A 25498-nucleotide genomic window follows, 5' to 3' on the forward strand; every position below is an offset into this window, starting at 1 on the left:
TATTTCTATACCCCTACTACATTGCACAGTACCTCATCTATTTAGTTACTTAGTAAATGTTTTTAATGAATGAATGACCACATGTATCTCCCTGGACTGTTCTCATATACTATCACATTTCCTTTGTACATTTTCCTCTTACATGCTTCATTTAGAAGCAATCAAGATGATATTATTCCCAGGGAACTCTGTAAACACAATATTTTATATACCCTGGCTCAGACCTCAACAATCTATTAACATAAGGTTGCCAAAAAAGAAAAAAGACCAAAAGAATAATAACACATAAAAGTGAAGTAGCACTTTGTTAACTAGACTTTGCCTGCCCCTGCCCCCTGCCCAATACTGATTATCTGGAATGGAGCAATTGGTTCATGCCCATGAACTCATTAGCATACAACTACTGACATTAGAATAGCAGGAGAAAAGGAAATGATTGACCTTGGTGCTTAGTATCAAGCCAGCCAAAGTCTTAGTTGGGATTATTGTTTCCTACCAGGAACCAACCCACAGAGGGAAAGAAAAAATATGAATCAGAGAGCCAACTTGACCTCTTCCTTTATGAATAGGCCTAGCACTTCAGTGACAAGGCTGTAAGTGGAAGAAATGGGAGCTATGCAAGCTTAGCAAGCTCTGGGTCTAGAGAAGTATTACCTCCCATTCCTACCCTTCTAAAACTCTTCTAAAATTTTAATACCTACAGATTGTTGTTGACTCCAGTCTTTACCCTCAGTTTACACCCCTTCTATGGGGAAAATTTCTGTCATTGGGATATTGTTTATTGCTCCCATATAACCAGATGGCATTAAGTGTACAGACCCAAAAGAGTCCAGAAAATCAATTTTTACCAATGCTTTGTAAACCCTCTCACCATGATTTATTTCCCAGTTAAGCATGGAATCTCAGCTAGAATGAAAGTGTGCTATTTTCTGGAAGCACAAAGGTATTTAGCCAAAAAACACAGCATATTACCCAATTCATCTGTTTCCTTTCCAATTTAAATAATCTGAAGTACCTGGGAAAATCTAAGTTCTTCAGTAGCTGTTTATTTCTTCCTCTTTCTCCCCGCCTCCCCAACTGAAAGAAATTATGTGACCCAAGGTTTTTGTAGTTACCTACTGAAATAAAACCTTTTTGACCACATCTTTCTTCATTGTAGTCTCCATTCTAGCTGAAACTGAAGAAATCAAAGTCATTTTAAAGGATAAAGGAATCGATGTGGAGACCATCGCTGAAGTGTATCCCATCAGAGTCCAACCAGCTCGTATCCTCAGCCACATTTATTCCAGTTTAGGTAAGGAGAATAGCATACCTATAAAGTCAAAGCATTTCTTAATAAATTTCTGTACACTTATTTCCTTATTGATCTTGTATTAATTTATTAAACTGCTTAAGAAAGAATTTATTCTCTAGGAACCACTTTTCTACACCTGTCTTTACTGAGTGAGCATGGTAATTTTAGGTGTGTTTTATGAATCCTTTGGTACACAGGACATGGATATTTTAAGACAACATATCTTTATTTCAAATGCACACTTAACTAATGAGTCCTTTACTGTCTTGGAACTTATACTTCTGTTTTTGACACATGCTAATTTTATATAGAGTGATAACTATGAAAATTTTTCAGGTATTTTAATAATTCATCATGTAATGAACTAGTTGGTAATACAAAAATTCCTTGAGCTAATACCTCATTTTATCAGTACTCACTTAATTTATTTTCTGAATTTAGTGGTGGACTTTCCATACTAAATAAATTACTGTGCCAGTAGCTTAAAGAAAAACAAGGTGGGTGCCAGTGGCTCATGCCTGTAATCTTAGATAATCAGGATGCTGAGACCTGAGAACTGTGGTTCAAAGCCAGCCCAGGCAGAAAACCTGTGAGACTCTTATCTACAATTAACAAAAAAAAACTGGAAGTGGAGCTATTTCAAGTGGTAGAATGCTAGCCTTGACCACAAAAGTTCCTGCCCGGGCTGGCTTTGAACCATGATCCTCAGATCTCAGCCTCCTGTGGAGCTAGGATTACAGGTGTGAGTCACCAGCAGCTGGCTTTTTTTTTTATATTATACATACTTCAGTACAATAAAAAAGAAACCAGCAAAAGGAAAGATTTGATATTAATTTCAGGTCATATTGTACTTTACTGAGTGAGTGTGGAATATGACCAAGGTATTAATACTTCTCAAGTTCTCCCCTGCCCCATAAGTGAAACCTCTCTAAAAGTATAGTGTATTGACCAGAATAGCAGTGATAAAGGGTAAAATTAAATACAAAAGAAAAATATTTTCGAGCCAAAAAAAAGAATTAGTAGGACTTCTGGTTATATTGACATGAAAGGATATTTAATATGTATTTTGGGAGGAAAAGTATCTAATAACATGTGTAGTATTATCCTATGTGATTAAATGAACTTTTTTTTAGAAACAAAGTATGTGGATAAATTTATAAATTTCATTATAAGAGGTATTGCAACAATAAAAGAAATTCAACTACATCAATTATAGATTTCAATTTTAAAATGTCAAACTGTGGAAAAAAGGCATTTAAGGGAATAAGGTGTATTTATGTTTCTTTATATACGCATACATCTATCTGTATGTGGAAAGTATTTCTTGCTTTGATTTGTGCATTAAAAATATCTTGACCAGAAGTGGCGCTGTGGCTCAAGTGGTAGAGCACTAACCTTGAGCTAAGAGCTGAGGGACAGCACCCAGGCCCAGAGTTCAAGCCCCACGACTGACAAAAAAAAATCTCTTGACCATATCTCCATTTTACATCAGGGTGCAACAGCAGAATGAAACTCAGTGGACGACCCTATAGATTCATGGGAGTGCTTGGAACTTCAAAACTATATGACATTCGGAAGACTATCTTTACTTTCACTCCACAGGTGGGCAACATAATCTGAAGCATATATTAAAATGGTTGGAGAGGGAGAGAGATTGCAGAAATGAGAAATGAAGCATTTAGTGGAATTGGGCTAAGTCAGAGTTCCATGTTGCCTTGCACATATTAAGTTGCTCACTAACTATTTGTTAAGTTAAACTCAAATGAACTTGTAGCATCAAATTCTGCCAAATAACTGTGACTAGAGATTTTTTGTGACAGAACCCGTGCCCTGCTTGCAAGGCAAGCAATCTGTCACTGAGCTACATTCCCAATTACTAGAGATTTTAACAAATGCTATAGTACTTTCAAATCTCCCCTTACTTTTAAAAGTTAAGCTAAAACTGGTTTTGCTCTTTGTAAGTGAAATCAATCTTTTTATTCAGCTACTAAGTTGTATATTTTCTTTGGGTAGGGGCCTTTTCATGTGTATGAAAATGTTTAATATCTAATAAGCAAAGTGTTATTTATAAGATGTTATTTATATAGTTTGTTAGTCTGACATTTAAACCTACATTATAGTAGCAAGTAAGCTCAATTATATGTGTATATAGTGAGAAGAAATGATTTTCTGGAATAGGAAGTGGGCATGCTGGCACACTCCTGTACTCTTAGTACTTGATAGGGAGAGGCAGAAGGATCACAAGTTCAAGACCAGCCTTTGCTACACAGTAGACCCTGTCCAAAGCACCAAAGACTGAGGATGTAGCTCTTTGGTAGAGCACTAGCCTTACCTGCAGAGGGTATTTCATTCTATCTCTAGCACCAGAAAAATATGTGTGTATAATCATATATGTGCATATACTCGTTGTTTGTTATCTTACATCTGTAATAGTGCAGTGGAGGTAGATATAGACAAAAGAGTAATGGATCCTGGACTCCATTCCTGCCCTTACATTTGCTAGCCAGATATTTTTTTTTACTATTCCATGCATTGTCTGAGACTTGTTTTCATCTACTAAAAGAAGAAAAGCAAGCCTGGCCTGATGGTGCTTATCTGTAATCCCAGTACTTGGAAGGCTGAGGCAGGCAACCTGGGATACACAGTAAGACCCTATCAAGGAAGGAGGCTGCTACATGGTGGGAAGGATGGAGTGGAAAGAGGGAGTAAGGAAAAGATGAATGAAGGACAGGAGGGAGGAAGAGAGAGAGAGAAAGGGAAGAAAGGAAGAACCTGTATATACTTGAAAAGATTGGTAAGCCATGGCACACTTTGAAAATGTCAATATTTTTTTCCAAGTCTTTCCATTTCCTAACAAATGGGGCAATGTCATTCTTTCTGATGGAAGGCATAGAATTCTATTGTGTATGTATACCACATTTTCTTGATCTATTCATATACTGAGGGGCATCTGGTATGTCTGAGACAAGCAGAAATGGTCAGATAAGTTGATGTTAAGCAAAATGAACCCCAAGATAAGGATTCAAATGGTTTTTTTGCTATTGTTTCTAACATATTTATAAGATATTTTTTTGTTCCTTGGTATGTCCCTTCCCCATGGTATAACCCGTTTTCACTGTATTTGATGTTGGTATAATTTGTTGAGGGGAAGGGAAAAAACAAATTGTTTAAATAGGGATACAGGTGGAACCATTGCAACAATGAGATGTACAAGATGTTATGTAAAAAATGAACTTTACAACTTTGGCGGGGTGAGGGGGAGGAGGGGGGGAAAATGGGAAGGGATGAGGCAACAATACTTGATAATAAATGCACTCATTACCTTGCTCATGTAATTGTAGCCCCTCTCTACGGTATTTTCACAATAAAAATAAATAAAATAAAAAGAAAATGTCAATATTTTATATGTATAATTTGACTGCTATGTACTTGGGGAGTATTAGACATTAAATTGGGAGTATTGTTGCTTTGGTGACATCTAGTATACCTTTTGAATATATGAATATTTTTTCAGTACTAGAGTTTGAACTCAGGCCCTCGTGCTTGCTAGGAAAGGGGCTCTACCACTTGAGCCTGGCCCTCAGCTTTGGTTATTTTTTGAGACTGAGTCTCAACTTTTTTGAAACCCCTGGACAACCCTATGGCCTCCCACAGAGCTGAAATTGCAGATACACCTCCCTCAACTTATTGATTGAGATATAATTTTTGGCACACACTGGCCTTGAACTGTCATCTTCCTTGTCTGACAGAATATGCACACATTTTAAAACACTATTTGATAAGTTATGAGAGAACATTCTTCTGAATGTTGTTCTTTTTCTCAGTTTATAGACCAGCAACAGTTCTACCTGGCTCTGGACAATAAGATGATAGTTGAAATGCTCAGAACAGACCTGTCTTACCTCTGTAGCCGCTGGAGGATGACAGGCCAGCCCACCATCACCTTCCCCATCTTGCACACCATGCTTGGTAAGGGACCAATGCTCATGAAATGTGGGTTTTTTTTAAATAAATCATGTATTTAGTCCTTTACCATTATAGAGTTAACGATGAGCTGCTACTTATGACTTTTTCTTTCAGCTATGCCTATTAGTTCCTTTTTTGTGCCAGGCAGTTTTCTGAGTACTGAGAATGATACATGGGATAGGTGAAGTGTTTTTTTCCTCTCATGGAGCTTGTATTTTAGAAAATGAAGACAGACAATAAGTATGAAACAATTGCATGATAATGTTTTAAAAGCTTGAGAGCCATAATTAAAAGAAGTAGAAGATAACTTGGTTGGGGACTACTTTAGATAATTGATTTCTAAGGCAGTTTGCAGAAAGTATATTCCTACAACTGTGAGTCAGATCTCAGCCTTCTGAATAGCTAGGATTACAGGTATGAACCACTAGCTCCTAGTTCATACAATGTGTGTGTGTGTGTGTGTGTGTGTGTGTGTGTGTGTGTGTATGTGTGTGTGTGTTGGTCGTGGGGGCTGAACTCTGGGCCTGGGTGCTGTCCTTCAGCTCTTCAGCTCAAGGCTAGTGCCCTACCACTTGAGCCATAGTGCCACTTCCATCTTTTTTTCTGCTTATGTGGTGCTGAGGAATCGAACCTAGGGCCTCATGCATGCGAGGCAAGCACTCTACCACTGAGCCAACTTCCCAAGCCTCATACAATATTTTTATAGACAGTTATACCACATATTTTAGTATTACAGAGCATCAGGATTTCTTCACAGCTGTGTAAAATTTTCAAAGGTATTCACATTTCTGATACTAGTCTCTTTGTAATATTTTTGAGACAGCACTTTCTGTGTAGCCCAGAGTAGTTTCAAACCTCCTGCCTCAACCTCCTGAGTTCTAGAATTACAGGTATGTGTTATCATGCCTGGCCTAAACATCAATATTTTATAGTTAAGTTCCTAGGTTTCTCTTTCCAAAGCCTGTCTAACTAAAGTAGTAAAAATCTATCAGGGAAAAAGTGAAATGGCTTTTCCTTTTCCTTTTTTATTTTTGGCTGGGCTTCCTGATACTGCTTCTTTGAAACTGACTGAAAGGCTTTATTGTTTCCTCAGTTCCTGTAGGACTCAAGCCAATATTGTATCCACTGTTCTCTTTCTGTGTCTCCACTGTTGTTTTCAAAGGTCTGGTTGTACAGCCAAAATACACAGATTTTTTTTTTGCCAGTCCTAGGGCTTGAAATCAGGGCCTGGACACTGTCCCTGAGATTCTTTTGCTCAAGACTAATACTCTACCACTTGAAGCATAGTGCCATTTTCAGCTTTTTCTGTTTATATGGTACTGAGGAATCAAATCCAGGGCTTCATGCATGCTAGGCAAGCACTGTACCACTAAGCCACATTCCAAGCCCAGTACACAGAATTTCTGGACTGGCTTTGAACCACTATCCTCAGATCTCAGCCTGAGTAGCTGGGATTACAAGTGTGAGCCACCTGCACAAAACAATAAGTATCATTTTTGGTGGCAGTACTGGGGATTACATTTCAGGCCTTTATCTTGTTAGGTAGGCATTTTACCACTTGAGCCATGTCTCTGGGTCCTTTTCTTTCTTTCTTTCTTTCTTTCTTTCTTTCTTTCTTTCTTTCTTTCTTTCTTTTTTATTTTATTTTTTTGTGAACACACTGTACAGAGGGGTTACAATTACATGGGCAGGAAAATGCATACATTTCTTATCAAGCATTGCAGCCTCCTCCTTTGTTTACCCTTCACATCCCTTCCCAGCCTCCCCCCCCACCCAATCCTCCCAGCCTCCCCCTCCCCCCCCCGTACCAACGTTGTAAAGATCGTTTTTGACATGACAACTTGTACTTCTCATTGTTGCAACAGATCCACCTGTATCCTTAAACAACTGGTTTTTCCCCATCTCCTCCACAAGTTATACTGACATCAAATATAGTAAAAGCAGGGGTTATACTGTGGGGGAGGGACATACAAAGCAACAAAGAGATAATCTTATAAATGCGTTAGAAACAAATGCATGAAAGAAAAAAACATTAAAATACATATCTAAGGGTTCATTTTCCTAACATCACATTATCTGACCTTTTCTGCTTGACTCATACATATACTAGATATTGCAAATAAGGGAAACCATGGGTCCTATGTTTCTTTGGGTCTGGGTCCTTTTCATATTGGTTATTTTCAAGGTAGTGTCTTGCTTTATGTCTGGACTGGCTTGAGCTTTGGTCTTCTGACTTGTGCTTCCCCATGTCACTGGGATGACAGGCATGCACCAGTTTGCCCAGCCATTATGCTTCTCCTACAGGATAACTAAAACCAGACAGTGGTTGAGAAAATGATTTGTCAAGTAAGATCGGAATAATGAAAGCTTTCTGGAATTATTAATAGTCAGAAAGTAAGAGAGAAGAAGAACAGGGCTTAAGTAAGAGGAAAATACCATGACTGAGGCTTGTAGGAAGGAATGAGCCCTTGTAGTGACCAGCCAGAATACAGTGGGCTTTGGTTATTGTTATTCTAAACAAAACTGGAGAAGTTAATAGGATATGATTATGAATACCTTGTAAATAGGCAGAGATGTTTAACACAAAATTTCTCAGAAGGCTGAAATTCTCAAAAGTTTTTGAGTAAGGAGTGCCATGATGAAAGTGAAGTTCAAGAAGAAATATTGGCTAGTGACAGTACTCATTGTAATGAGAAGAGACTGATATCAAAGAAATTGATCCACATATGAGGTGAACAGAGCATATCCTGGCTAAGTGACATTATAAACAAAGTAGAAAGAAAGATACAAGAGATTTTATGATTTTGATTATAAATAAAAAGTATATGAATGTCTCTTATGGAATCAGTTTTAGTTATTACAAAGAATAAATTAGAAGGCACAAATAAAAAGAGAATATGCAGTATGTTCACATTCACAAAAACAGCCTTCCAAAATGTTTTATATGTGTACACACACATAAGCCAAATCTTGTTATGAGAGAGAATATATATAAAAGGACTTTCACAGAGCTCAGCACTAATATTGCTGTTGTTACTATTGTCAACATGCAGTCATCATTAAACTCTCTGTCAGCAGGCACTGTGCTATATACTTATGTTATATAAGATAATAACTTTGAGAAATTCTGTTGTTCAAAGTCCCTTATTTTTATTCTTCAGTGTTTTTGGTGTTCATCTAATTGTTAAAATGCAGGTTAGTCAATGAATAGTGTCTCGTTTATACCATCATCACTAGAATGTAAGTTTGAATAATTCAGAGATTTCCATCTACTTCAAATTATAACCACAGATTGTTATAAAATTTTCTCCATTTCAAGATGAAGATGGAACTAGCTTGAATTCAAGTATCCTGGCAGCACTCCGAAAAATGCAGGATGGCTACTTTGGCGGGGCAAGGTTAGTGACCTGTGTTCTCTCTTTAATGAAATGAAATAAAATGAAACTTGGAAGCAGAATATAGTAGTGGCAGACTTGTCATACCTCTTCTGTGTCTTCAACAACATAATCCTGTCCAACTCTTTGGAGCTAGTATTTGATAAATTGAATAAATCTAGGACTTTGATGTTATAGAGGATGGTTGAAAGGTTTTAACATTGGGTTCTTGGTCTACATCCAAAAGCATTAGAAAACTTATTATTTAAAAAAAAGTTTTCATGTTGTGGGGAAAAAATTCAAAGTGACGACAATAAATTCCCATATAACATTCATCTAGAAACAAGGAAAATCAACACATTCTAGTTTCTTTAAAAAAAATTAAGCTAGTACTAGGGCTTGAACTCAGCACCTGGGAACTGTCCTTTAGCTTTTTTTGCTCAAGACTGACACTATACCACTTGAGTCACAGCTCCATTTCTGGCTTTTTAGTGGTTAATTGGAGATAAGAATCTGCCCTGGCTGACTTCCAACCTGAATCCTCAGATCTCAGCCTCCTTAATAGCTAGGTTTGCAGGCATAAGCTGTCAGCACTTAGCTCTAGTTTCATGTACATCCTTTAATCCTAACCTCCAACATCTATCATTGATTACTCAAGCAAAATTTAGATTTCATATTGTTTTATATGTAAATACTCCAAAGGAATATTGTTAAATCACCATTTACCTATTCCCATCAACTTCTAATTTAAACAAACTGTTCTCATAGAAAGAAAGTTACTGAATTTCATGCTATTCTGACTGCTTTTCTTTCTCTCACCTATTGTCACACTGTGTTCTCACTCCTTGTTCCTCTCTTCCTCTTTTCCTACTTATTCCCTTCCATTGCACACACATAGGCATACACACTAAATATGACATGTATATACATACACACACTTTTTGCTAAGAGGATTAGTAATAGATACCATGACTCTTTCATGTACTTTCATGTACTCTTTCTAAGTACTTCAGTTACCCTTGTCTAAGAACAAGAACATTACATCTAATTAATATGTTTTTAAAATTTTCTATTGGTACAGTATAGTATCCCCCTTCTTCTAGAGGGGATACTTCCAAGGTACATCTAAAGGGTGCCTTAAACCTTAAATAAGATCTATAAATGGTACCAATAAAAGAATCACAGCTAAAGTAAAATAAGATAATTTTAACAATCTGTAGTAATAAAGGCTACTTAAAACTTATGATTCATTTATTTCTAAAATTTCCACTTAATATTTTTGAACAGCAGGTCCCTTGGGTAATTGAAACTTTGGAAAGGAAGCACATAGATAATAAGGTAATAGTGTGCCTAACATCTGATATAGAAGCCATATTCCAAATTATCCATTAAACCCAATATTGTTTCCCTTAGCTTTTTTCATTATCCAGATTCTAACCAAATATCACATATTAGCACTTGTTATATCTCTTTAGTATCTTCTAATCTAAAACATCTTCAGCCTTTCTGTTAGTCTTTCATGTCAGTTTCATTAAATTTTGAAGAATGTAGATAGTTGTTTTGCAACATGGTTCTCATTTTAGAGATTTAGATTATGTGTTTTGGGCAGAGATACTACCTTACTTAAATTTAGGATCTTTTTTCTTAGGATAGAGATTATTCATTCAATGATTAAGAGAGAAACAAAGTGGAAACAAAGATTTTACTACTTACCGGTCTTGACAAGGGGTAATTAATGGTACACATAGATGCATATACTCAGAGGCCAAGTAGCATATGTTCACATGCGTGTGGGGGGGGGGACAGAGAGGGAGAGAAGAAAAGAGGAGAGAGTTTACACAACCCATGGGCTAATACACTTTTTGGATCCAGGTCATTATCCAAACTGGTTTTTCATGGGGAATTTTATTTTGTCGGTTGTGGGGTTTGAACTCTGGGCCTGGGTGCTATCCCTGAACCCTTTGTCTCAAGGCTAGCACTCTACTACTTGAACCAAAGCGCCACTTTTGGTTTTCTGGTGGTTAATGGGAGATAAGATTCTCACAGACTTTCCTGCCCCAGCTGGCTTTGAACCGATCTCAGCCTTCTGAGTAGCTAGGATTACAGGTGTGAGCCACAAGCACCTGGCCCCATTGGGAATTTTAATTGGTGGGTTTAAAGGAAATTACAGATCATGCTGCAACTCAGAAGTAGTCTCTGTGCAGTATCTTAACAGTATGTAAAGTGTGTGGGTCAGAAGAACCAGTCAGATAGATTGTTTCTGGCTGTCCCACAAGGAGATGGTCAGCAGAAAAAAGTTGTGTTAAGTCAGATATCTGAATCAGATTGAGTAACTAAGGGTAATGTAGAACTGGAAATTGTCAAGGATGAGTGAAGCTTGCTTCAAGTATGAGAATGTTAAACCTATATTGAAAATATATATTGAAAGGTTATAAGTATTCACTACAATCTTTCTCAGGAATTGTATCAGGAGCAACAGTGTGAGATTGCTTTGTCACATTATAATTGAGGCTAACTTGATCCCTTGGTTAAAGTGGTATCTGCCACATTTCTCCTCATTTTTCCAACAGTCTGGCCAATTGGTGTTAGTATCCACTGATGCTTGCACAGATGAATTATTGCTAATGGAGTTGTAAAATGGTGTTTATGTTTATATCACCCTCTGTACATTCATTAGTTTAAATTCTGATGTATAAAAAAGCTTTATCTTTTAAAATTTTTCCAGTTTTCAGGCAGGAAATTCCATGAGACTCTTATCTTCAGTTAACTGCCAAAAAGCCAGAAGTGGAGCTGTGGTTCAAGTAGTAGAGTGCTAGACTTGGGGAAAAAAGCTCAGGTACAGCATCCAGGCCCAAGTTCAAGCCCCAGGACCAGCACAAAAATATTGTACTTTAGTATCCCCATATATTCATGGATCCTTATATTACTCAATATGTTATGACCTATTCATGTCATTATTTTACTGTTAAAATTACCCAATATCTAATTGGAGACTGTTGGCTCACACCTGTGATCCTAGCTACTCAGGAGACTGAGAACTGAGGTTCTTGGTTCAAAGCCTGTCAAGGTGGGAAAGTCTGTAAGACTCTTATTTCTAATTAACCAGCAAAAATCTGGAAATGGAGCTGTTTCTCATGCAGTAGAGTGCTAGCCTTGAGCAAATAAGCTCACGGACAGCAACCAGACCCTGAGTTCAAGCCCAGCAACTGGCACACACAAAAAATTATCTAAGATCTAACCATTAGCCCCTTCAAGCTAGCATCTTTAGAAAATTATTGCATTCCTTTCAAATTTTGTTTTTGGCAAAAGAAATATATGGCTTATAGTCTACTAAAATGTATCAAATTTTCAAGTGCCATCTCTTATTCAAAATGGTCTTGAGTATTTTTTGATAATGTACATGGCTCATTATGATTTATATTTATTCTCTTGGACAGGCAAGAACCCAACATAGCATATGTTGTGGAAAAAAGCAAAACTCGTATGGAAGATTGTGAACCCATACAGGTAGTCTTTCTTAAAAGGCCATTTAAAAACAGGTATTAGTGACCCAAAGCTATAATCCTAGTTACACAGTTTACTGAGATCTGAGGATGATTGTTCAAAGCCAGCTCACGCAGGAAAGTGTGTGAGGCTCTTATTTCTAACTAGCAAAAAGATGGAAACTGTAGCTCTCAAGTTGTAGAATGCCAGCCTTGACTGAAAAAGCTAAGAGATAGTACCCATGTCCTGAGTTTAGGCCCCAGTCTCTAAGCCTGTCATTATTTAAGTTGAATACTGTTTCAAAATGCCGTGAAATTTCACTTTTCTTTATAAAAGTTATACAAATTGTGAATGATTTTTTTGATGAAAAATTGAAAATTATCTTCTGTCATTAAGTTGGTATTTATTTTCTTCCATTCCTGGGGCTTGAACTCAGGACCTGGGCACTGTCCCTGAGATTCTTTTGCTCAAGATTAGCATTCTACCACTTGAGCCAGAGAGCCACTTCTGGCTTGTTCTGTTTATGTAGTACTGAAGAATCAAACCCAGGGCTTCATGCATGCTAGGCAAGCACCTTACCACTAAGCCACCTTACTAGCCTTGTTTTTTTAAAGATTGGATTTTTGTTTTCTGTCTGCCTTCTAATTGCCAGAATTCAAACAGGAAAATTATCAGATTTCTTGACAACATCTTGCTGCACACACTTGAGCTTCATGGAGCCTGGACCTGAGGGTAGGCTTTACAGTGAAGAAGATGATGAAGAGTATAATGACCTAGAATCTGCTAACTGGATGGATAGCTCTGATTCAACTAGTAATGGTAAGGAGGCTCTGCAAAGCACTAACTGGCTACACAGGAACTCAGAATATTGTTTGTCATCATCCTTAATAATTCATGCTGCCAGCAACTTCACTGTATACCCCCAGTCTCTTTAATACACCTAGATTTCTACTTTTGTTTGGCTTCACTTTTGTTCCCTCTACTTACCTTCAATTTCTGGTCTAATCTCCCTGTGGTGAGTGTGGAGTATGGACTTCCCCTACTAAGGTTAGGGAAGATTGCTTTCCTGGCATTGGATGTGGCTATTGATTTGAAATGGGAAGAAGTATTAGTAAGAGAGAGATTTAATCAGCTATGTAGTAAAAAAAAAACATATTCAGTACTGCCCTTTGACATTAAAAAACATAAATTATGACATTTAGCTATATTTTCATATAGTATTAGAGGAATATATCAGCACCAATGTAGACGTGTGTTCATATTGAAAAACCTGTTTGGAATACCTATGGCTTCCTATGGCAAAATCAACAAATAGTGCATTGTACAACCAAACTAATGAGCTGCTAGGAACAAAAACATGATACGTTAAAGCCTGGCACTAGTGGCTCACAATGGTAATCCTAGCTACTCAGGAGGCTGAGATCTGAGGTTCCCAGTTCAAACCCAGGATAGGCAGGAAAGTCTGTGAGATACTTATCTCCAATTAACCACCAGAAAACTGGAAGTGGTACTGTGGTTCAAGTGGTAGAGCCCTAGCCTTGAGCTGAAGAGCTCAGGAACAGTGCCCAGGCCCAGAGTTCAAGCCCCACAACCGACAAAAAAGATGATAAATTGAGAAAACATTGTGAAGCCATGAATTAGAATAGATAAGAAACACTGCTCAAAGGTGCTAAAAAACTGACCTATACAGACCAAAAGCATTATTTTGGTTGAATCCCAAAGAGAAGGATCAATGTGAGAGAGGTGTGCTAGGCAATAGTGATGCATACCTGTAATCACAGCACTCAGTAGGCTAAGACAAGAAGAGTGTGAGATTGAGGTCAACCCTGATTTTTGAAAGTGCCAAAATTCACACACACAAAAAATGAATGATGTGATGGAGAAAAAGTCGATTTTCTCTCTTCTATGAGGTAGGAAAGGTGAAGTAACTTTTCTGTTTGAATTCAGCATTTGCCCACTAAGTACCTCTTCATTTACCCTGTATTTTTTGTAAGATAGAATACTTTTAATTACCTTGTTGGAAAACTACATTATATACCGAGCTATTTAATTATCATTAATGAGTAGTTATTTGTTTTGTCTATCTTGGCATAAAATACCTTAAAAAATATAGAATGATCTTATGTTGAGATTGTTTGCTAGTCCATGGGTTGTTATGTTTCCTATAGCACCTATTATATTACTTACTTTATTTTATGCCAGCCCTAGAATTTAAATTTAGGGTCTGGGTTCTATCTCTGAGCTTCTTTGTTGCTCAAGGCTAATGCTCTACTACTTGAACCACAGCTCTACTTCTGGCTTTTTGAGTAGTTTATTTGGGATAAAGGTTTCATAGACTTTCCTGCCCAGGCTGGCTTTGAGTCATAATCCTCAGATATCAGCCTACTGAGTAACTAGGATTACAGGCATGAGCCATCAGCACATGGCATTACTTTCTCACGTCTTTTTTTAATGATATGTATTTAATCCTAGGACATTCAGTCACTTGTCCACCTCTGAGTTTATTCATGAGAGGTTTCACAATGGACATGTTGATTGCTTGCCAACCCTTCCATGAGTAGAGATATCTCTGCTCAAGTAATCTTTGTCACTAGAACCAGACACTGATGGTTCACACCTGTAATCCTAGCTACTCAGGAGGCTGAGATATGAGGATTGCTGTTCAAAGGCAGCTTGGGCAAGAAACTTCATGAGACTATCTCCAATTAATCACCAGAAAAGCTGGAAATGAGACTGTGGTTCAAGTGGTTAAGTACTAGCCTTGAGCAAATAAGCTCAGGGACAGCACACAGATCCTAAATTCAAGACCCAGGACTGGCACACACACACAGTGTCACTAGAATGCCACTGAATATGAGCTTCATTATTACATCTCTGCTAATTAAAAATTAGTCACATCAGAGCACAGAAAGACATATGGAAAGATCACTGAATATCTTCCAAAACCAGATGCTACATGACAGACTTGGCTGGCACTGATCGCAGCAGTGTGAATTTCCAACTACAAACTGAATATTCATATGAAGCCTGAAATATTAAGCATCCTCAGAGCATATATCTGCTTCCATTACCTGCATTCAGAGATGATATCTTAGAAGATTTATGGCATAGAAGGAGACCTAGAGAATAGGGACTATATTTACCTTTTTCAAACCTCAGCCCCTAGTACATTGCCTGATATATAATAACCAATTAGTATTTGGTGAACAATGCAAATGTGTGTCCAGTAGCCCTTTCTTTACCAATACCATATGAAGATAATATTTTCTTTAGTAAATGTAGCTGCTGCTTGTAAAATCTGTTTATGACTAGGCTCAGTGTTTGGTATAAGATTTTTGCCCTTCCCTAACCTCTCCTCACAAAAGCTTCCACCTACTAGTGCTATTTTCACATAGGCACATGTACATACACAGACTGTGAATGCTTGTTCTGCCTGTTCTAGCAAAAGCTCATACTGTTTCAGTACCTTCACATTATGTTAGTAAATTTGAGGAACAGGTGGATCCTAGTAAATGATCATAGTGTCTAAGTCTTAAATCTGTAAGGTTATTACAGTAATCACAAGCTTTGTTTCCTATGAGCTCAGAACAACCTTGTTCTGTTGCTATGCTATAGGTACAGTAGCCAGTCATGGTGATTGCTCAGATAGATTTTGAAGTAATCTAAATATTCATTTTTTTCTCTTCCCCCTCCCCCACTAACCTTGCAGTTCGCTGTGGTGATGAAGTTGCTTGTTATTTAGATCACCTCTTGGCACACACCGCTCCCCATCCTAAACTAGGTCCTACCTCACGGAAGGGAGGGATAGATCGGTTCCGAGCTGCTGTGCAAACAACCTGCGACTTAATGTCCTTGGTGACCAAGGCCAAGGAGCTGCATGTACAGAGTGAGTAATGGCAGGCACAGGAAGACATGAAGCCTAGGATGGGAGCGGTACATTGATTACACTGAAAGCAGCATCTTGGAAAATACCTACAACATATTACACACTCACATATTCCAGAAATAAATCGATTTGGGTGCAGTCATGTTATGGATAGTATTATGTAGTGAGAAATGGACTATATTTAATTTTAATATGTCAAAGTAAAAAATGAATTGTCTTTCCTTTTGAAAAACTACTTCTTTGGAATTGATTTTGTTTAAAGAGAAACAGTTACAGGATAGTCATGCACTGGAGAGACAGTCTTCCTTAGGAACGCCAGTTCCCTTAGGCTTTTACAGTCAGTTGTTCTAGCCATGTAGCTCTCAAATACAGGAGTCATTCTTCACAATTTTTCCATAGTCCTCCCCATGACCACAGCCTTCCTCCAGTAATGTCTGCAGTTGAAAATGTCTTCTAAGACACTTTATAGGAGTATTCACAGTTCCTCAGACTGATCAGAGCCATTTTGGTAGCTGCATGTGGAGGGAGAGAAGGACTCTTTGGCCACACCAAGCTAATCTAAATGTTAACATTACATAGATGATGAGAATGATCAGGATGCATGCTCTTGCTGCCTAAAACTTTATTGAGCAATTACTAACTAAAGATATTAAATGTGAACACTAAGGAATCATCTTTAACATTTATATTTGGGAGAAGTTTAGCATACCCTTTGGGTATGCTCTTTGGAGAAAGGCCTTATAAAGAAAGATAAAATTTATTAAATCATATTTCTTGATTGTGAATCAGGAAACCTGAGCTTAATTCCCAGCTCTGCTGCTTAACTTGCTTGAACAATTATTTGAACTCTGTACCTCCCTGTATCTGTAAACTGGTAAAAATGGCAAGAATTACTCCTTAGAGGTTATGGTAAGTATTTCATCAATGGACTGTAAGTTTTAAAGAGCCCTTGAAACTACCTTGGAGTTAGTCAGGTATGACATCATATTATAAAATATTTATGGCATAGGAGGAGCTCTAGAGAATAAGGACCATATTATCTTCTTTGATTATTAAGACAGGATCATTCTGTCATCTTTTCTCAGGGAAGTCCAACCACTCATAATCAATATTCTAAATTCTCTTAGGAAACTCAAGATAATATAAAATGAATTCCTTCTGTTATGTAATAGTCTATCAAAGTATCAGTGATAGCACAATTGTGATAATGATCATATTGGTGAATTTAATATTTATTATCTTACATGCTCACCTTATGGCACAGTTTTAGAAAATCAAATATCGATGAAATGGGCATTTATATTATCTAGTTTTATTTCTTTTCTTTGATATTTTCAAGAAAGGAAAAATTTGTCATTAGTGTTCTATAAAGTACTGTTATATATCCTGATTATTGATATCAGCCATGCATTTTATTAGTTTCCTAATGACCTAACTTTTCCCATAAATGTCAAACTATTGCAGATGTACACATGTATCTTCCTACAAAGTTGACTCAGCCTTCTCGGCCATCATTCAACTTACTTGATTCACCTCAGACCCCACAGGATAACCAGGTAAACTTGTGCAGGAAATATTGTATTGGATTTTTCTTCAAATGTCATCTTTATGAAAAATAACATAGCTAGTTATTATAGTTCATATTAGTAACTAGTGGTAGGCAATATACACTATCCTGGTTTTCATTTCGCTCCATGGTTTTATTGGTTTTGTTTTGCTTTTTGTCAACATTTGGAATTTTTTCTTAAGCAATTATTTTTATATTAAGTGACATGTATTACAATACAGATAGACAAACACAGAAATGTCCAACCACTTAATAAAACAAGTCTTAGTTTATTTCTTTCCTAATTGGGATGTATTTATATGCAGCATTTGCAGGACTATATTCCTGAATTATATGAATTTTTATAGGAAAGATTCACAGGTAAAAAGATGAAATAACTCATTCTTAGGCATTATTTAGTGGAGCACTTGTATACTTAATTCCTTTTCATCATTTTTCAAACTAAAGGTTCCCTCTGTTCGTGTAGAGCTACATCTTCCTAGAGACCAGTCTGGGGAGGTGGACTTTCAAGCACTGGTTTCTCAGTTGAAGGTGACATCGAGCTTACAGGAACAAGCTGATATCCTCTACATGCTGTATACTATGAAGTAAGTGATGGATATTGTCAGTATACTTCCATACTAATATAGAGAGGAAATGCAGCATCGCATGTTAGTCAGCTTTCCATTGCTATAACAAACACCTAAGTTAATCAACTTATTAAGAGAAAAAATTATTTTGATTCATAGTTTGGGAAGTTGACATGATCAGTTAGCCTTATTTATTGCTTTTGGATCTGTGATAAGGTAGCATATCATGGCACCAATACATGGCAAAGCCATTCATCTCATGGCCAGATTGGAAAAGAGAGGGAGAAAGAAACTATTCCCCTTTAAGGGCAACCCCATAACCACCTAACTAGGCCCTATCTCTTGAAGATTTCCACTACATCCCAATAGTACTATAGGCTGGAGACCATAGGTCTCTAAGAGACCAACCTGTACCATATAGTAATAAAAAACACAGTTTTGGAGAATACTTTCTTTATCTCACTCTCATTTACTCTGTCTCCTCTCTCTCACTTTCTCTTTTTCTCTCTCTGTGTCTATTTCTATCTCCCTCCCTTCTTCTTTATTTCTTTCATTCTTTCTTTCTTCATTCCTTTCCCTCCCTCCCTCCCTCCCTCCCTCCTTCCCTCGCTTCCTTCCTTCCTTCCTTCCTTCCTTCCTTCCTTCCTTCCTTCCTTCCTTCCTTCCTTCCTTCCCTCCCTCCCTCCCTCCCTCCTTCCCTCGCTTCCTTCCTTCCTTCCTTCCCTTCCTTCCTTCCTTCCTTCCTTCCTTCCTTCCTTCCTTCCTTTCTTCCTTCCTTCCTTCCTTCCTTCCTTCTTTCCTTCCTTCTGTTTTAACTCCAGGTTTTGTGCTTGCTTGTCAGGAGCTATGCTACTAAGCTACATCTCCAATTCTGATTTTCACTTATTATTTTGAGATAGCATTTTACTTTTTGTCTGGACCTATGTCTAAACTTCAATCTTTTTATTTTATACTTCTGGATATGGATGGGATGACAGACATGCACTACCAAGGCCAGCTATTGGTTAAGAAAGGGTCTCATGAACTTTTTTTGCCTGGACTGTACTCAAACCAGGATCCTCCTGATCTCACCCTCCCAAATTGGTAGTATTACAGGCCTGATCCATCACACCTGACATAGATTTGGAGTTTTACTACCCAGGATTTGAATACAATTTAGAATATGCTCATTTTATGACTTCAAAGCCTCAAATGTCCTCACTTACAAATTTTGGAATCCTAAAATATATATGCCTCATAGGATTAGTAAATTTCTATAAAGTCCCTAATACAATGACTGGCACATAGTAAGTGATTAATAATTGCTAAGTATTATAATCAGTATTAGAGTTATTAGTAAGCTCTTTTTTCTGAAACCTATAGATACGTTCTATGTATGTTTGTGTGTCTGTGTGTGTCTGTGTGTGTCTGTCTGTCTGTCTTCTTGTCTGTGTGCCCATGTGCACATGCTGATACCAGGGCTTCAATCTAGGGCCTCATGCTCTTGCTTGGCTTTTTCACTCATGTTTGTCACCAATGCTTGTACTCAGTAGAGTGCAAGCCATACCTTGAGCCACACCTCCAGTCTGGTTAATTGAAGATATTATCCCTTGGACTTTTCTGTCCTGGCTGGTTTCAAACCTCAATTTTCAGCCTTAATAAACAGAATTACAGACATGAGCTCCCAGCTCCCAGTTCCCAGTTACAGATACACTCTTAAATCAAAAGTAAGAAGAATATAGAGCCTTATAGGAAAAAGAAAGTAGTAAGTATTTATTTATCTAAGGCATCCTGGTACAGATTTTTATCTTTTTTTTTTGGTTGGTTGTGGGGCCTGAACTGTGGGCCTGAGTGCTGTCCCTCAGCTCTTCAGCTCAAGGCTAGTGCTCTACCACTTGAACCATAGCACCACTTCCGGCTTTTTCTGCTTATGTGGTGCTGAGGAATAGAACCCAGGGCTTCATGCATACAAGGCAAGCACTCTACCACTGAGCCAACTTCCCAACCCCATATATTTATCTTAAGTGCAACATGTCCAAACTGAACTCTTCTTTCCTTCCCATATGTCCCTGCACAAAAGTAACCTAGTTGGTTTTTTCCTTTTTTCATAGTGTGGTGGTGGTGATGATGATGATGATGATGATGATGATGATGATGATGCAGTTGCAAAATGGACTTCTCTCCTAAACTTTTATCAAATGTTATGTCATAGGAATGTAGTGTGGAATTCTGGAAAGCATAGCGAACTTTTTAAAGTTTCTTCTAAAAAGCCTGAGTGTTCAAGGAAAGAGGAGTGGAGTTGAGGGCTTATTATGATTTACAGATGATGTTGGGGTGATGATTCCCATTGGCGCCAAATGAAGGAACACTAAAACCTTCTGGACAAGATTAAGCAGATATATTTCTTCCCTATTTTCTTGCTTAAATTTGGGATGAGAATTATAAACAATCATAACACTATTGAAAAGAGAAGGCAGATCAGCTAATTATCTGAGAATCTGAGGAAGAGCATGATGCTGAGGTTCCTGAGTTTTCTATTCTGTTATATGTTCTCCAATGAAGTCACCTATGAGCACAGAGAACATATGCCTCAAGAAGATAAAAACTTCCTTATAGTCAAAAGATTGGAAAATGTCAGCCTAGTAAGTCAGGCAACTTTTAGACAATAACTGCTCTACTCAAACCAAACACAGAATAAAACTAAGGCCTTACCCCAATCAATAAGGGCTGAATGGGAAGCCCAGACACCACTCCCACTTAACTGTAACAAGGCAACACACCATGCCAGCTTCTCACTGCTGATGTGTTAGTGACAACCAAATAGAGATCTGCCCTCTGGGTAGAATGAATCCCTCCTAAAATGTTAATGAAGAGCACTTGGTAAGCCTGAACATCTATGATATTTTACTATTGTAAAGGGACAACCCTTTGGTATGTTCCTCCCCCACACTATAACCCCTGTTTTCACTGTATTTGATGTCGGTGCCCTGCATCTTGTATATACATTTTTCTGATTTGGGGAAGGGAAGGGAAATAACAAAATGCTGAAATAGGATATAGGTTTACTCATTGTAACAATGAGATGTACAAGACACTATGTTGAAAATGAAATTTATAACTTCGGTGGGGGAGGGTAGGGGATGGAGGGAGGAGAGTAGTTGGGAGGTGGGGAAGGAAGGGATGATAGTGGAAAAACAAAGGAGGAGGCAACAATGATTGATAAAAATGTACTCATTACCTTACTCATGTAGCTGTAACCCCTCTGTATAATATTTTTACAATAAAAACATGAAAAATAAATATAATTAAAAAAATAATATCTCGAATGTCTAGGATACCATTGAAAATCACATGTTATACAAATTACACGGAAGATTTTAACCCCAATGAGAAAAACTATTAATAGAGGCAACAGTAAAATAACACAGTTAACATAATTTTTTCTAGTTCTTTCCATCTCTTCGCAAATGATGGTGAAAGTAAGTCAAGCCCAGAGAATCACAGGTTACATGTTTTCTTTTATATGTGAAAGCTAGGCTTGGTCTATCTATCTGTCTATCTATCTACAGATAGATAGATTGATAGATATATTTATCTATCTATATATATAGAGAGAGGGGGTAGAGATATCTATATATGTACAAATATATGTGTACATTGGTATATATGTGTCATTAGTATATGTATGTAAGTATATATATGCCACTAGTGTATATATGTACCATTAATACATATACATATATGTACATTTGTTTAAATACCTTAGTTGGTATGCAAGTGCACATAAATGTACTAATTGAAACATGGTAGATTTATTGGAGAACTCAAACTGTAATTCCTTAGAAAGACAAAATCATGGTTCACCAAAAGAGATAGGAAGCAGGTAATTGCAAGGTGGGGTTAAGGGAAGTTGGATAGACAAAGAGAAATGAGGAAATGCAGTAAAAAATTCAAGGGCTGGAAATAAAAAATGGAAATTTTAGAAATAAAAAATAATAATAACTAAAATGAAACAATAAGATGTAGAAGACAGAGGATAGAAGCAGTGAACTGGAAGATAATGTTGGAACAAGTTCCTAATCTGAACAAGAGAGACTTAGACTGAAACAATAAAGACTCAAGAACATGTAGAACAGTGGACTGGCAGTGTGGCACAAGTGATAGCATGCTTTCCCAACATAAAAACAGCCCTTACTTCAATCCTAGTGCCATAAAAAAGCACATATATGACTACAAAATATAACCACAATGCAATTAACATATAAAAAAACTAAAAATTATCACTTATTATCATCAAATGTCAGTCATGGTACAAAATTTTCAGACCATCACGTAATGTATTTTTTGCAGTGATGTTTAATTCAGGATGCACATTATTATATTTGGTGATTAAAATATGTCCTATGTTTTCATTGCTTCTCTTCTCTCTTTGCTTTCTTAACTATTCATTGAGAAACTAGGTTGTTTATCCAGTAGAGTTCATTCTATATTTTACTGATTGAATCCTAATAATGTCATTTTAAAATATTTCCCTTCCCAGGTATAGGTGGCTCACACCTGTAATCCTAGCTACTCCAGAGACTGAGAGCTGGGGATCATGGCTAGAGGCTAGCCCAGACGGGAAAGTCTTTGAGATCCTTTTTTTAAAATTTAATTTTTTATTGTAAAGGTGATGTACAGAGGGGCTACAGTTACATAAATAATGTAATGAGTATATTTCTTGTTGAACATTGTTACTTCCTTCCTTGTTTTTTTTCCCACTTCCTGTCCCCTGTAACTCCCCCCTCCCCAGTTGTAAAGTTAATTTTCAACATAGTATCCTGTGAGTGTCACTGATATATTGGTTTGTTGAGTCTTCCTTCCTCCCACGAAAGACAGACGGGGTCCCAGGAAAGGTAAGTGCAGAGCTCCCGGTTCCCCAGAGTCCCTCAGCCCGGGAGACAATCAGACACAGCGGGGAGCCAAATCCAGCAGATAGAAAACTCCTTTATTAACAGAGAGCAACCCTTTTTAAAGCCAAAAAGGGCAGGTGGCATGGCAAGGGAGGAAGAGGAACCAATCACTGTCAAGGTCACACCCTATCATGCACCTAAGCCTTCACGGGCTGGTTAGACACTGATTGGAAGGCAAATTGGGCTCTGCCCACTCAACTCCCTCTTAGCACCATCTTTGCTGCCCATGTGCTCTACAGTAAACTGGGCTCTGCCCACTCAACTCCCTCTCAGAGCCATCTTTGCTGCCCATGTGCTCTGCATTGGTTCACGTTTTTCTTTATCTCACCATTTTTTATTCCCTTTCCCTTACCCAAATTAGATAAACGTTTACACAAAACAGAGGATATCAAAATCAAAAACAGTGACAACAGGGGATAAACCAAAGTGGGGGGGGGAGAAAAAAGAAATAATTTCACCCAGTACATTAAAAACAACAACAAAAAACCCTCTTGTTTCTATATCTTGGAGTTCATTTCGATTAGCATAGTTTTATATGGTCATTATGTACACAGATATTGAGCTATTGTGATCCTCTGCTAGGACTATCCTAGACATGTAGTAATTACTACAAATGAGGAAGTGCGAGAAAAAACAAGAGAGGAAGTAACAATGTTCAGCAAGAAATATACTCATCAGCTTACTGATTTAACGGTAACCCCTGTGTACAACACCTTTACAATAAAATTATTTTTTAAAATGAGGCCATGGAGCCTATGTTTCTTTGGGTCTGGCTTATTTAACTTAGTATGATTTTTCCATATCTTTCCTTTTCCTTAAAAATGGAGGGATGTCATTCTTTCTTATGGAAGCATAGAATTCCATTGTGTATATATACCATATTTTCTTGATCCATTCATCTGTTGAGGGGCATCTGGGTTGGTTCCATATCTTAGCTATGGTAAATAATGCTGCAGTGAACGTACTTGTGCTGGTAGCTTTAGTGTGGCCTCCTTTGTGTTTGTTTGGTTGAATGCATGGGATTGCTAAATCATAGGAGAGCTCTATGTTTACTTTTTTGAGGAACCTCCATACTCCTTTCCTGAGTGATTGAACCAGTTTACATTACCACCAACAGTGTAGTAGTATTCCCTTTTGTCCTCATCCCCACCAGAATCTACTATTATTTGTTTTCTTGATAATGGCCATTCAATCTAACTGGGGTGAGGTAGAATCTCACTGTTGTATTGATTTGCATTTCTTTTATGGCCAGAGATGCTGAACATTTCTTCATGTGTCTATTGGCTATTCTCATTTACTCATCTGTGAGATTCTTTTTTGTGTACATATTTTTAATTGTAAAAATAGTATACAGAGGGGTTACAGTTACATGACTAAGGTAATGAGTACATGTCCTATTGAGCATTGTTACCCCCTCCTTTGTTTTTCCCCTACCATCCCTTCCCTCTCCCCCCAAGTTTTAAAGTTCGTTTTCAACAGTGTCTTGTACATCTCGTTGTTACAATGGGTCATCCTGTAACCTTATTTCAGCATTTTGTTTTTTCCCTTCCTCTTCCCAAATTAGAAAAATGTATATACAAGATTCAGGGCACCAGAATCAAATACAGTGAAAACAGGGGTTATTCCATGGGGGAAGAACATACAAAAGAAACAAAAAAAATCACATGGTACATTAAAAAAAACAGCAAGAAAAATAAAACCACTTGTGTCTCTATCTTGGGGTTCATTTCACTTTGCATCATCTTATATGGTCATATGTACATAGCTTTTGACCTTTTCTACTTATCTTAGACATATACTAGTTATTGCAAATAAGGGAAAACATAGGACCTATGTTTCTTTGGGCCTGGCTTACTTCACTTAATATGATATTTTCCAAGTCTTTCCATTTCCTAACAAATGGGACACTGTCATTCTTTCTGATGTAGGCATAAAGTTCATTGTATTCTTATCTCTAGTTAATCATCAAAAAGTCAGAAGTGAAAATATGGCTCAAGTGGTAGAGTACTAGCCTTGAGCAAGAAAGCGCAGGAAAGTGCCCAGGCCCTGAGTTCATGCCCCAGGACTGAAAAAACAGTTAATGTCTGAAGATGGATAGAACCAGGTTAATTTTTTAAGGCAAGAAAACTTCATAGGTGGTGGTCTGTACTCCTTCTATATCACACTTTAGGAGGCCCATAATCTCCACCTAGTGCTTGTTTGCTTTTAGGGGTTTAGGGGAGTTGTTGGAAGTTGAACCCAGGGTATTGCAATGTGCAAGGCAAACACTGTACCACTCAGCTCACCCACCAGCCCTTAATTGTTGCTTTGTGTTGTTACATTACAATTAATCAGGATACATTTATACTGTTCTAGATATTATAAATTCCCCATTAGCTTTTGTCCTAGCAACCATCTAGTGGTCATTTTAGCAACCATTAGTGATCGT

The 25498-nt window shown here is 37.5% G+C and overlaps 1 protein-coding gene across 2 annotated transcripts in view; it reads left to right on the forward strand.

Moving 5' to 3' along the window:
- Positions 1–25498, forward strand: part of Phka1 (phosphorylase kinase, alpha 1 (muscle)) — a 118703-nt gene that overhangs the window by 54059 nt on the left and 39146 nt on the right. The window contains exons 14-21 of one of the 2 annotated variants that reach the window (XM_013035944.1): positions 1160–1294; positions 2787–2896; positions 5119–5263; positions 8580–8658; positions 12770–12936; positions 15827–16003; positions 17468–17559; positions 18018–18157. In XM_013035944.1, the coding sequence (XP_012891398.1) occupies positions 1160–1294; positions 2787–2896; positions 5119–5263; positions 8580–8658; positions 12770–12936; positions 15827–16003; positions 17468–17559; positions 18018–18157 (1045 nt within the window). The remainder of the gene's footprint in view (positions 1–1159; positions 1295–2786; positions 2897–5118; positions 5264–8579; positions 8659–12769; positions 12937–15826; positions 16004–17467; positions 17560–18017; positions 18158–25498) is intronic. The other variant, XM_013035945.1, reaches the window with a different exon arrangement.

This window comes from Dipodomys ordii, unplaced genomic scaffold (assembly GCF_000151885.1).
Source record: "Dipodomys ordii isolate 6190 unplaced genomic scaffold, Dord_2.0 Scaffold232, whole genome shotgun sequence".
NCBI lineage: Eukaryota > Metazoa > Chordata > Mammalia > Rodentia > Heteromyidae > Dipodomys > Dipodomys ordii.